The 13,736-nt window shown below is 40.1% G+C and overlaps 1 protein-coding gene across 6 annotated transcripts in view; it reads right to left on the reverse strand.

Annotated features, from left to right (window-relative positions):
* LOC140211611 (transient receptor potential cation channel subfamily M member 6-like) overlaps nucleotides 1-13,736 on the reverse strand; it is a 177,080-nt gene that overhangs the window by 71,121 nt on the left and 92,223 nt on the right. For all 6 annotated transcript variants that reach the window (XM_072281519.1, XM_072281520.1, XM_072281518.1 and 3 more), the window contains 4 exons: nucleotides 10,609-10,837; nucleotides 4,871-5,026; nucleotides 3,930-4,073; nucleotides 3,398-3,526 (listed from right to left, as the gene is read on the reverse strand). In XM_072281519.1, coding sequence (XP_072137620.1) covers nucleotides 3,398-3,526; nucleotides 3,930-4,073; nucleotides 4,871-5,026; nucleotides 10,609-10,837 — 658 coding nt within the window. The remainder of the gene's footprint in view (nucleotides 1-3,397; nucleotides 3,527-3,929; nucleotides 4,074-4,870; nucleotides 5,027-10,608; nucleotides 10,838-13,736) is intronic.

Consider the following 13,736-nt stretch of genomic DNA (forward strand, 5'->3'; position numbering starts at 1 on the left):
TCACCCAAGAGCTTCTTCTGTGTGGTTTCACAGTGCATGCTACACACTAACCTGTCCCTCAATGCATCTGATAGACCAGCTCCAAATTGACAGTGTTCTGATAATTTGCGCAATTCAGCACAATATTCAGAAATGTTTTCATTTTTGCTCTGATTCCAATTGTGAAATTTAAATTTTTCAGCAATGACCAGCGGTTTGGGGTTTAAATGCTGTTGGAGAGTGTCTACTATTTGCTTGAACATTTTGTCAGCTGGCTTTTCAGGGGTCAGCAAGCTCTGTAGCAGGCCGTATGTTATTGCTCCCATAATACTAAGTAAGACGCTGGCTCTCTTTTCATCATTAACATCGTTAGCATCGCAATATAACTCCACTCTTTCAATGTAAATTGCCCAGTCTTCAATGCCACTATCAAATGCTGTAATGGTTCCAATCATCGCCATCTTTGTTATGTTAATTAAGCCCCTTATTTTCTCTTTTGACTCACATGTTGTCTTTGCTAGCGCCACGAGCGCACTGCATCTAGATATGTGTGTCACTTCATTTTATCTCCTTTCTGGGGCAGGTAGACCCTCAATCCCTGGGCTTCCGCGCCGACTGTGGCCTCAGCTAGACGTGCTGTGGCTTCAACTGTGTCTCTTGGTCTCCTGACATTCCCGACCTGCGGCTGTGCTTCCGATTCCTTTCGGACTCGCAGCCACGCTCTGCCTTGGCTCGACCTTGCGCTCTTCTTCCAAGTGTCGTTATCAATTAAAACACGGCGTTCGGATACGATGTAGGTTCATTAACCTCGTCGCCAATTTGCTGTGTATGTGGCCGGGTTACACAACAAAGCTATAAATAAAAATGCTGGAGACAGGAGCTAAGGGTTCTTTACTGACTAAAACCCAACTGAACACGCACATACAGATCAATACGCGCCTAATAGTGCATACAACGATGTGTCCCTACAACATAAAGTAGTCCCATATTACACAGTAGCTATACAGTACAAGAACCCATTGGCAGAGCAAACTTCTTCCAAAATTTACTGGATCTAGATTCAGACGTATCTATTCTTGTCAGGCAAACTAAAGGTACAGGAGGCAATCAAATGAGCTGCAATATTTACATTCATGTTACTTTGCATATTATTATATATTTTAACTGGCACCTAATATTTTTGTAGAACTTAGAAAAATAGATTTATTATTTTCAGAACAGATGTAAAAACAATGCTACTTAAAACAATAAAGAGACTGCAGCTCCAAATAATACTCCTGATTCACCAATGCATTCTTTAGCATATGACCTCAAGAAAACTTTCTCACAATGGCCAACATAGATGTAGTGGGCCAAAGAGCTTGTTTCTCAAGTTAAAGTTGCACAGCATAATCTTGTCAGTCCAGGTACTCTCATTTGTATTTTACCACTGGTTACAATCCTTACTTTTAATGTGGATACTTCTTCCTAATCTGCAAAACTTCCTAGATCCATAACGCTGCAAGGTGTTTGCTGTCCTCCAGTCCTGGCATCTCAATAATCCCTAAAATAAATTGCTTTTCTTCAGCAGCCATCAGCAATCAGAGTTATATCAATGATTCACCAAGTTTGATATATCCAAAGAAATAAGGGGAGACAGGTTAAGTAAACAACTGAGGCCATGGCAGGTGGAATGTAATGTGAATAAAAAGACTAAGTCATCCATTTTAATGGCAAAATAAAAAAAATACTTGTTTAAAAATAAAGTGATAGATTATAGCTAAAGAACCACCAAGGAGTAATATCAAGCTTCTCTGCAAAAGCCAAACAGACATGGGAGCCAAAACAAGGGATGAGAATTTGATAGCAGTCAAGGACTCTGAGGATGCACAGCCATCTTTGAGTCAATGTGATGTGAAAACTATAATATAATTGGTCAATTAACCTCACGGTAGTTTAGTGCTACCTCACTTACAAACACTAAGGACAGTTTAGTCTAACAAGCCCTGAGAGAACATAAGCAGGTTCAGTGGGTAAATGTATCATTAGCATTAAATATTCATACATGTACCCTTGAAACATGGTGAACAACCCCTAATTTAGTAGTTTTATTGGAGGATTAAGGTGATAAGGAGCCTAACGGTGTATCATTATACACCATTTGCTACTCATAGTTACTTAATTGCATCTACATGAACAGATCCATATATAGCTGGCCATAAAACAGCAGCTATGAAGCAACAAAATGTGAGAGGTCTTAAATGGCCACTGGCATCAGGCCACTATCCTCAAGGCATTCTTGCTCATTGTCTGCAGCAATAAGGTCAAATACCCTTTTCTCATTATATCTTGGAATGTACATTCCAATATCTCAGTAAAACCTAGGCAAAAAAAAGTCCTTTTAAGGCACAACTGTCAAGGACATTTTTCCCCTAAAAAAAAACTTCATTTGGATCTTTTTATATTTAAATCAAAACCTATCAGATTAAAGACACAAGAGGCTGTGTGGGCAAGGGACAGGAAATAAAGAACAGTGGTGAGTGATTGATTTCCTTGCTGGAGAGAAATATGTAATGATGGCCACCAGGGGTTGGTGTTGGGTCCATTAATTGTTCAATACTTATTACTGACCTCTGTCAGGGTATGCATAAAGTTTGCCTATGCTGTAACAAGTGCAAGCAATAATAACAGACAACAACTGACATTCACAGATAGATAAAATTGTTTGACGCAAGGTTAATACAGATAAGAGTGAAGTAATATACTTCAGAATTTTAAAACTTAGGACAATTCAAATTTCATGGTAAGAATTTTAAGAGACCATGGGAACAGAGGGTCTCCAAGGGTTTCACAAACACAAATTTTGCAGGTAGTAGCACAAGCCACTAAGGTCTACACAAATATGTGAAGTTTATGTTACTAAAGAATAAGAGAACATTGAAATTGGATAACTGGTGAAAATGTGAAGCAGCATAGGACAATTTGGTTTCCTCAGCAAGCTGTTATAATCTGGTATATAGAGCAAGGGAAACACTTCCAAGACTGAATAAGAGCTACAAATACTGTTCCATTCTAAAATGCTTGCAAGTTCAACTTGGAAGTTATTCCTCAACACACAATTTCCCAATGTCGTTATTTTTTCAATGTCTAAAGTAAATGCTACACATTTGCACAAATGACTGAAAAGTGGGAGCCTTGATAAGTTATTCTTTCCTCCCTAGTGTGGCACTAAAAAAGAAAGTCGTTTCTGAAGAGCAACCCAAATAAGATCAATAAGCCCAGCAATGACTGAGATCATATCTGAAAAGTCCTAATCATTGATCCAATTCTTTATCAGTATCTTCTCTATGTGTAATTAAAGCAGTATACCATTAATACTTTATAATATTTGTTATATGATTTATTCTGTAAAGGTAAAAGTAGATTCAAACATGTTCACCTCTCTGGCTTTCTCCACAGCTGTTGTGAAAATGTAAATGATGACAATCCATTCTTGGACACTGGGCAAGGGCTCCATTTTCACTAACACTGTGTAGGTAAACAGCATCAGAAATACTAAGTAGGCAATCTGTGAAAGAATAAAATGGAAAAAAGAATTTTTTGCTCTGGAACATTTCAAAAAAATTCATACAAAGATTGTTGCTGCAATATTCAATTGCTTCCTTTGGGACTAGAAAAGAGAAGAAACCCAAATTCTTACTTCTGTGACATTGGTTAAAAAGAATATGCAGATATATCTGGCATATTCACATTGCAGTTCACGCGTTAAAAATTTCAAAAATGTTTGTTATGAAAACAATTTCAAATGAAACAAATACATTTTCTTATAGAGCCAATGATCCCACACCGTGAGTTGATGTCCAGACAACCATTTCCAATTACTAGAGGATAAATCCTAAATCCCACTCATTCATGCCAATCAGTATTATAAAATATTTTAATTGCAAAAGCATTTGTAAATGATGACAAACCGTGTGGAACCAGAACTTGACAATCGGTGCATTGTAAAATTCATAGGCTTTTCTTGTCCAAGGCAGCCCCTTTTGTCTTGTACCAATGATTTCATTTTGACTTCCTTTGGATTTTTCTTCTCCTTTTTCTGAGTCATAATCCATCTTTTATTAGAGAAATGAAAATCACTTTTAAAACCTCGATTGTTAACTAATGAATAGATATTAAAGCTATCCGAGTGCTGAATACACCTTAAAGTATAAACAAGTACATAACCTCTTGCCTTGAAGACAAATTACACATACATTTGGTACATCGAATTGGGTCCCCAAAATAAAAAGTGGAACAATTTCAAGACAAATCTTTTGTGATAAATAATCAATCTGAATTGTTTAGTAACATTGGAATTTGAGAGTTTTTTAAAAGTTTAATTAAGATTATTCCTTTGGTTGTGGCAATCTGATGCAATTTTATTGATGCAGATGAAAATGGGTTTAATCACAAAAAGAAACCTTGATTAATCAGTGTGCCTGGAATACAATTTGTGAGTATCTAATTTTGAATGGCAATAACTATGAGTTGACATAAATGGAAAAAATGTAGACAGGAAAGTTATTAGTTGCATTAGTGAGGAATCCCAGAGTTGAAATATAAAAGGAGCCTAACTAAACACACTTAAAACTGACCTTAGAGATTTTTTTTCAAATAATTTAGTAGCAAGTACAATTAGCAGATAATCACCTTGATGGTTATTTCAGTCAGGAGCATGATCAATGTAACGCTTATTCAAATAAAACAAAAACATCAGAAACAGAACAGTTGTAGTGAATGTGCAAGAAGCTTGAGGTTCTGAAATCTTTTGCAATGGTTTGGCCAATAATGGTTGAAATGTACAGGAAATACCAATACAACAGCCCACTAGAAGTTCCAAGCCAAGCTGAAGGTAACCCAGTAAACTTACAGAAGGCTGTTTATTGTTAACAGCATTGGAGTTTTGGAAACTGTGCTGTCGAGCAAACTGGTGTGATTCCTGAGACTGTGGTATATGAGACATTTCAGCTCTGCTCTTAAACTCCAGCATCAGAATGGTGGGAGGCAGAAGAATGCTCAGAATGACCTGACAATGAGAGAAGTCAAATTAGAATAAAACCATGAAACCATTCCTGCATGGTTTGCTCAACAAACCCATAGTTACTGGACGTTGAGACAGAGATACGCATACAAAATGCTGAAAGAACTCAGCAGGTCAGGCTGTATATATGGAGGGGAACAAAGAGTCAATGCTTTGGTCCCAGATGCTTCATCAAGACTGGAAAGGAAGGGCAGAAGGAGCCAGAATAACAGGGGGAAGGGGGAAGGAGTATAAACTGGCAGGTAATAGGTGAAACCAGGTCAGGGGGGTGGTTGTGGGAGTGGGGGAATGTAATAAGAATCTGGGAAGGAATAGGTGGCAGATAAGAAGAAATTTTATGAGAGGACTACTAGACTTTACTGATTGAACTAACAAAGCGTAATATTTGATTCATGCATGTTTAATTAACCATAGTGAAAGCAGCCACATCATCATATAAGAAGTGCTTTGAACATGTCAGAGATGTTGCCAGCAAACATGACCAAGGGCGACATCCTTCAGATGGTTCAAGGAACTACTTCTTTCACTGTTTCTTTCAAATGTGGTTCTGTGACTATTGGTGTCTGTGATCTACATATTGGTTTCAGGCTGACTGAGCGATCTGCACTTTGCTGTCTCTGAGGGGATTTGGTAAGGTTTCGAGTGAAGTGTGTGGTGGGCTGGAGGCCAAGAAGCCTGGAGATGGTTGATGTGTGAGCTCATGAGCAAATCCATTTCTCTCCAATCTTGCAAATTAAAGCATCAAGGAAGATTGAACTCATTGAGGAAGAGAGCAGAAGACGTGCGAGTGTTCGGCACCATCTACCTACAGATAGCCGGTCTCTTTCACTCCCTTTTGCTTGCTGCTTGAGGAAGATGTCTGCATGTCATGGTCTCTCCCTTCTTCTCGTCCACTGCTCCCAGACAAAGGATCACTATATTCGAATGGTGCCTCTCTCGCTCAATGCTGCAGGAGGATGGTGCCGGAGTCCTGACTCTGTAGTTCATGTTGTGATGTGCTTCTGGTTTCTGGTCGCTCCCTTTTCCATTGCTATTTTTGTTCCTTCTTTTGATTGTGGTGAACTGGTGCTGCAGCTTGAAGTTAATGAATGTCAACGAGTGAGATTGAGCTGAACTGAATATGCCTGGATTCGTTTGATGATTGGTGGTTTTGTGTTTTATATTCTATATTTATTGCTCATTTTTTTACTATTTGCATATTTTGTTCTTTTTTTTGCATATTGGGATTTGATGTTTTTCTTTGAATGGGCTCCATGGTTTTTCTTTTTCTTTCTTTGGTTTATGGTTGTCTGTGGGAAGACAAAACTCATTGTTGTATACTGCATTGATAATAGCTAATAAATGTACTTTTGAATCAACAACACTACATTTTAAAGAATATCAGTGAGATGGGATATTTGCATTCAGTACTTTATCATTGAATATATTAAATATTATTTTAGTGTAGAACCAAAAAAAGAAGCAGCTTGGGAAATGCCATTTAGCCCATCTTGTCTATGATTTCTTTAAGGAGCTAAGCTCCCAGCTCCCTTGAACTTTCCTAACTATCTAAATAATTAGACTCTCAAATTTCCCTTTTCAAAATCTGTTTATACCTCACCATTTTGATAATATTAGTCTTGCTGACATTGAATGAGAGGTTGGTGTTATGAGACCACTCAGCCAGATTTCAATCTCCCTCCTATATGCTGATTCATCATCACCTTCGATTTGGCCTACAACAGTTGTGTTGTCAGCAAACTTAAATATGGCACTGGAGCTGTGGTTAGCCACACAATCATCAATATAAAGTGACTAGAGCAGGAGGCTACATACAAAGCATTGTGGTGCACCAGTGCTGATGGAGATCATGGAGGAGGTGCTGTTGCCAATTCGAACTGACTGGGGCCTGCAAGTGAGGAAATCAAGGATTCAATTGCACAAGGAGGTATTGAGGCCCAGGCCTTGGAATTTATTGGTTAGTTTTGAGCGGATGATAGTGCTGAAATCTTAGCTGTAGTCAATGAAGAGCATCCTGATGTATACATCTTCACTGTCCAGATATTCCAGGGTTGAGTGAAGAGCCAATGAATGGCATCTGCTGTTGACCTGTTGTGACAGTAGTCAAACTGGAGAGGATCCAAGTCACTTCTCAGGCAGGAGCTGATATGTTTCATTGCCAACCTCTCAAAACACTTCATCACTGTGAATGTAAGTGCTATTAGACAATAGTCATTGAGACAGGTTACCATATTTTTTTCGGTATAATTGAAGCTGCTTGAAGTAGGTCGGTACCTCAGACTGCCAAAGAAAGAGGTTAAAAATATTGGTGAACGCTCCAGCCAGTTGATCAGCACAGGTCTTTAGTACTCGGCCAGTAGCTTATACTGTCTGAATGCTTTCCATGGGATCTCTCTCCAGAAGGATGCTCTCACGTCAGCTCAAAGACGGAAATCACAGAGTCATCGAGAGCTGTGGGAGTTTGTGAAGGTTCTTGCGTGTTTTGATGATCAAAATGAGCATAGGGGCATTGAGCTCATCTGGGAGCGAAGCCTTGTTGTCACCCACATCGCTTGGTTTTGCTTTTTAAGAAGTAATGGCACTCAAGCTCTGCCACAGCTGATGAGCATTTCACAGAACCTCAGGTTTGGTCTCTAATTGCCACTTGCCCATGACATAGCTTTCCAGAGGTCATACTTGGTTGCCAGACCTGAATGCCACTGATCTGGCCCTTGACAGTGATCTTCTGGTTCATCCAGGGCTTCTGGTTAGGGAAGACTCCGAATGTTTTTCTGTGAACACACTTATTCACAACTGTTATTATAAAGTCTGTGGCAACAGCGAGGTATTCATTCAGATCCTCTGATGAGTCCTTGAACATAGCCCAGTCCACCGACTTAAAGCAATCCTGTAACCACGCCTGTGCCTCCCACGACTATCTCTGTTGTCCTGATCTTTGGAACCTTGCTTTCTAGCCTCTGCCAGTATGCAGATAGGAGAAAGATAGCCAAGTGAGCAGGTTTCCTAAAATGCAGTCTAGGCATGGAACGACAGGCATTCCTAACTGTAGTATAGCAGAGATCGGGTATGTTGGGATCCCTGGTGCTGCAGGTTATATGCTGATGATAATTAAGCAGAGATTTCTTCAAACAAGCCAGACTGAAGTCCCCAACTATAACTTGAAATGTTTTGGGTGAGCTGTTTCTTGCATGGTGAAGGCAGCATTCAATATCTCGAGTGCCTGGACAACAGTGGCTTTTGGTAGTATGTAAACTGCAGTCAAGATCACAGAGGAGAACTCTATTGGTAAGTAGAACGGTGGCACTTAATTGTTAGATGCTTCAGGTTGGCGGAGCAGGAGTGTGAAAAGACCAAGACACCACAAAGAATTTATCATGAAACACATCCCCCACTTTTTGCCTTCTCCTAGTCAGCAATTTGGTCCATCCTGTGTATCACAAAGTCCTTGGGTATGATCCGGTGTGTTCAGAGCGGGCAACGTCTTTGTGAAACACAAAACTCAGCAATTCCTCATTTCCCTCCAACACAGCAATCTTGCCCTTAAGTCCTCAGCCTCGTTCTCCAGCAAATGTACATTTACTAATGAGATGCTGGGTACAGGAACTCTCATTGCTTGGCATTTCAGCTTGGCTTGAAGCTCTCCCCTCCTCCCTCTCTTCCGTCTATGGCGATGTACCTTCATCTGCTTAGAAGTAGCATACCTGCATGCTTGAGTCAAGTCCGCTGAGTCCTTCAGAAGATCGTGAAATCACTAGTTCATTATGACAGTTCAAAAGAATGTTGCTTAAAGGGAAATTACAGGCTGCAGATTGCATTGACTTTAATTCAGAAGAAATATATTTAGAAATTTTGTAAACAGCCCGTATCATATTGCGATGGTTCACAGGCTCCATCTTGGAAAAAAGTGAGATGAGGGAAATAATATGGCAGAATAGTTTAGAACACCAGTTACTATTGGGACCTTCGATCTAGAACAACGTGAGAAACTAAGGTTCACAAAATTGCTTTAAAATTTTCACATGAATATTTATGGCAATTGAGCAAAATAGAACACATCCAAATGGCATACATAAGAAAACAAAAGGTGAAACACTGTGGAGGAAGTTGCTACAGACATTCCTCACACCTCATTAAGTACAGTGTAGCACAATACTGGAAAATAACTAGTGTTTTACCAGACTAAGGCTACGACCACACTACGCCAGATAAATTTGAAAACGCCGGTTTCGAGTAAAAATGACAGGCGTCCACACTAAGCATTTTCCAAAATGTCTCCATCCACATTAGACGGATATCTGGGCGAATCTCCTCCTACTGGGCATGCGCAGGACACACAGAAAACAAGCGAAGAGGAAACAATATACTCGGTGCGCGTTTGTCCAGTTACAGAGTAGAAAAATTTCAAAGGAATTGCTCTTGGCTCTCGCGCAGGAGGACTTAAGACTAAAAAAAAACAAATACTGGAGCGTATGGAGGCAACTGACAAGGAGTTCACGGACAGTATGACCCGGCTGACGACGAACATTGAAAAACTGACTAATTCTGTTGCATTAATAAAGCACCTTGTTACATGTATAAAACATGTCTGCATCAGTGTTATCTTGTATTTCCATACAATGTTACATTAAGCTGTTACACATCTATTGTCAGAGAAGTACTTGCATAAATAGGTAAACCACCTTGGTTCTTGGTTCTTGATCCTCCAAAATATTCCGCATGGAATTTAAACTGGAGATGGTGGAGGGTGTTTTCTGTCCTTACCTTCATACAAGCAAGGACATAAAACAGGGCAAAATGGGTATACTTATTTATTCAGTAAGCTATGGGTCGAAGTATTTGGTGAGTACATTTCTAACTCTTCTGGCTTCAGTCTCGTTGCCGTCTGTTCTGAAATTGTTAGGTTCTGCAAAACACAGAATCAACTATCGCTGTGATGATTGTACGCTCTAAACAATAAAGTAGTAATAATAATAAGGATAAGAATAATAAGAAGAAAACAATGAAATGCCGCACTGCCGCTGTTTGTTCTGGCACGTCATGACAGCGGTTTTAAAAAGCTCCGGTTACCCTGTACACACTGCAACGGATATTAGGCGTTTTCAGATTTATTCACTCTGGAGACCGTTTCTGAAAATCTCCATTTTCGAGGGCTGAAAACGCCCTTTCAGTGTGGACAGAAGGTCAAAACGAAGAGAAGAAGCTTCATTTTCAAAATTATCCAGCGTAGTGTGGATGTAGCCTAAGATTAGAAGCATTATCCTGGGAACAAGATGTCAAATTGCTATCTCCACATAATAAAATACCACAACATAATATACAATTAAGCTACCTTAAAAATGGTAATAAATTCTTAAACACTGAAGAAACCCTACCTAGTCCCCAAGAATCCTCTGAGCCTGCAGATAAAAGCCTATCACTGTATCTTGGTACATATGACCATAATAAACTAATGACCAATATCAAAGTGAGCCAATTTGAACAACATAATGAACTTCTTCAATCTACAAGGGAAAAAACCGATTCCAGAAACAGCTTAGGTATACAGAACATGCTAGAATTCACTTTACCTTAAACCACGAGTTCTTCCTCATGTTCAGCCGTCCCATCCAGATATCAGTCAGGAGCATTTGAGTGCAGGTGTGGGAAACAAATGGCCGAAGTCGAGATGACACAGCCAGTTTCAAACAAGTGGAGTTACTCCAGTTCCTCAGCTCATAGGTCAGCAACTTCATGGCCATTCGCTCATTCTGCTTGAACGCATGATCTAAGAGGTCCACAGCAAGCTGGCCAAATTCCCTAACAGATAAAAATATTTCCACATGAAAGAACATAAGAGTAGTACTGCAAAGCCAATTCACCAACGATCCCATGTTGCCAATATTCCTCGACAGCAGTGGAACAGCAGGGAAAGAATACAATAAGTGACTTCATTGCTGTTGGCTGCTGATGCTTTTGAAATCCTGTGGTTCTTTGGAAGCCAGGACTGAGGCACTAAGCGTATTGCTTAAGTGTCACATGAATAAAGAAAAAATAGTTGTAACAATCTCATACTCACACTAGAGATAACCAAAAATTATATATGATAACAATTAACCTGTAAAATAGCCAGATTCCAGTGGTGTGACACCTTCTACTGAGAAGTTCCTTGAAAAATACAGAAGCAAGGTTAGTGTAATCACTGGAAATTCACTGAAAAATTTACAGGTATATAAGTGATATATAAAGTTGCATGCAAGCATAGGAAAGTTAAACTACAAGAAAAATAACAATTCTACACCCCAATCCAACACTGACTCAAAGATTTTAGTTATTGCAATGTAAAAGCAATGCATTTTGTTTAAAGAGAACAATTAACTTAAAACTTCGCACACAGGCTTAAGAATATTACCATGAACATTATTTGAAAATATGTGCTGTGTGCAGAGAATGAGAGATTGTAAAGCAGATGCAACACACACACAAAATGCTGGAGGAACTCAACAGACTAAGCAGCATTTATGAAAAAGAATATTGTTGACGTTTCGAGCCAAGACTCTTCATTGGGACTAGAGAAAAAAAGATGAGGAGTCAGAGTTAGAAGCTGGGGCGGAGGCGAGGAAGAAACACAAGGTGATAAGTGCAACTGGGAGATGGGTAGGGGTGAAGTAAAGAGCTGGGAGATTGATTGGTGAGAGATACAGGGCTGGAGAAGGGAGAATCTGATAGGGGAGGAAAGAAGCCATGGAAGAAAGAAAAGGGAGAGGAACACCAGAGGAAGGTGATGGGCAGGTAAGGAGATAAGGTGAGAGAGGGAAATGGGAATGTGGAATGGTGAAGGAGGGCGGGGGGGCATTACCAGGAATTCGAGAAGCCTATGTTCATGCCGTCAGGTTGGAGGCTACCCAGACAGGATATAAGGTGTTGCTCCTCCACCCTGAGTGTGGTCTCATCAGAATAGTAGCGGACTGACAAGTCAGAATGAGAATGGGCAGTGAAATTAAAATGGGTGACCACTGGGAGATCCCATTTTTCCTGGCTCTTTTTCATAGATGCTGCCTGGCCTACTGAATTCCTCCAGTTTTTGTGTGTGTTGCTTGGATTTCCAGCATCTGCCGATTTTCTTTCACTTGTAAAATAGATTTTCACTTTTGGCAAATGTTTAATGTATGTCCGTGTACTTGTTTGCTAGTCACTGGAAGGTGAGGAAACTCGTCACCTGTCTCCAACACTTTAATCCTACTCTGGCATTTTTAGGTTTTCATTGCAGCTGAAGATTGGCCTGGAGCTACAGGACGAAGAGACATTTTTATTTTATCGATACCCTGGTGCCCAGACCAGAGTGACAGAAGGATAAGTCTTCCTCAACTTTGACTAACCCAAATTATCTGTGGGTCAGAGCTGAATGATAGTCATTTTGAATACAGATGTGGAGACCAATTAGGAAACTATTTCACAACAATTGCAAGCCAATTATCATGCTCCAGGAGTCTTGTCTTTTCATAGGGTCATAGAAAACAGCATAGAAACAGACTCTTAGGCCCATTTAGTCCATGCCGAAATATTTAAGCTGCCTAGTCTCATTGACCTCCACCTGCAGCATAGCCTTCCATACCTCTGCCTACCATGCACCTACCCAAACTTCTCTTAAATGTTGAAATTGAGCTCACATGCACAACCTGTGGCAGGTCATTCCACATTCTTGATCCTCTGAGTGAAGAAGATTCCCCTCATGCTCCCCTTTAACTTTTAACTTTCACCCTTAACCCATGACCTCTAGTTCTAGTCAGACCCTACCTCAGTGGAAGAAGCCTGCTTGCATTTACCCTATCTTTAGCCTTCAATAATTTTGTATACCTCTGTCAAATCTCCCCTCAGTATTCCATGTTTCATTCTATTTCTAAACATTGAGAGAAGGAGCCACACACGTATCAAATTATCTTCTGTATATGCATGATGGCAAAGATACAAACCCAAATGGATGTAGGTCAGGTCACTGAGAATAAATTTACTCTTATCGATAATCTTATGAGAACTATATAAACACAAGAAAAATTGAGCCAAATTGTCACTGTCTTTGATAATGCCAAGTCCAAAGGCTATGACTTCACCCTGAAGTCCAGACCACCTCAGTGACACTCCAGAGTCAGAGGTGCCATACCTGAGTTAAGATATCAGATTGAAACAGAAAGTTGAAAATAGCATTATTCAAATGTGCAGTGCAGCTTTCTCAGAATATGTCAAAACATGTATGCACAAGAGTTCTAATGTTCCTTAAAAGAAGTAGCTCATAATATAGTCCAAAGAACCTGAATTTGCTCTGACTCTGACACTGATGTCTAGAAAGCAGTTCTTGTTCACAAAGGGGCAGAGTTTAGGAGAGACAATGGCGCCTAACGGTGACTCTTTTGCATGCTGACTTTCAGTAACATGCTGACTTTGGTTCTTCACAGTAACGGAACCCGCTCTCGGGGTCTCACGACTGGCCGTTATTCAATATACCGAGGACGCAGCCAAGAAAACTAGCTCACCTTCGGAGTTTTGGGATTTCGTGGCTCTGGAGGCGGGGGAAATTGAGGTCGGTGCCGCTGCAGGAAATCAGTGTGTCGTGGGAGACGGAAGATCTCTGGCTGTGTGCCCAGAGACCCGAGTTCATTGGGCACAGAGTTCAGAAAAAGCCATGTAACAGACTTTTAACATCGTAAACCAATGAGTTGTT

This window comes from Mobula birostris, chromosome 17, assembly GCF_030028105.1.
Source record: "Mobula birostris isolate sMobBir1 chromosome 17, sMobBir1.hap1, whole genome shotgun sequence".
Lineage (NCBI taxonomy): Eukaryota > Metazoa > Chordata > Chondrichthyes > Myliobatiformes > Myliobatidae > Mobula > Mobula birostris.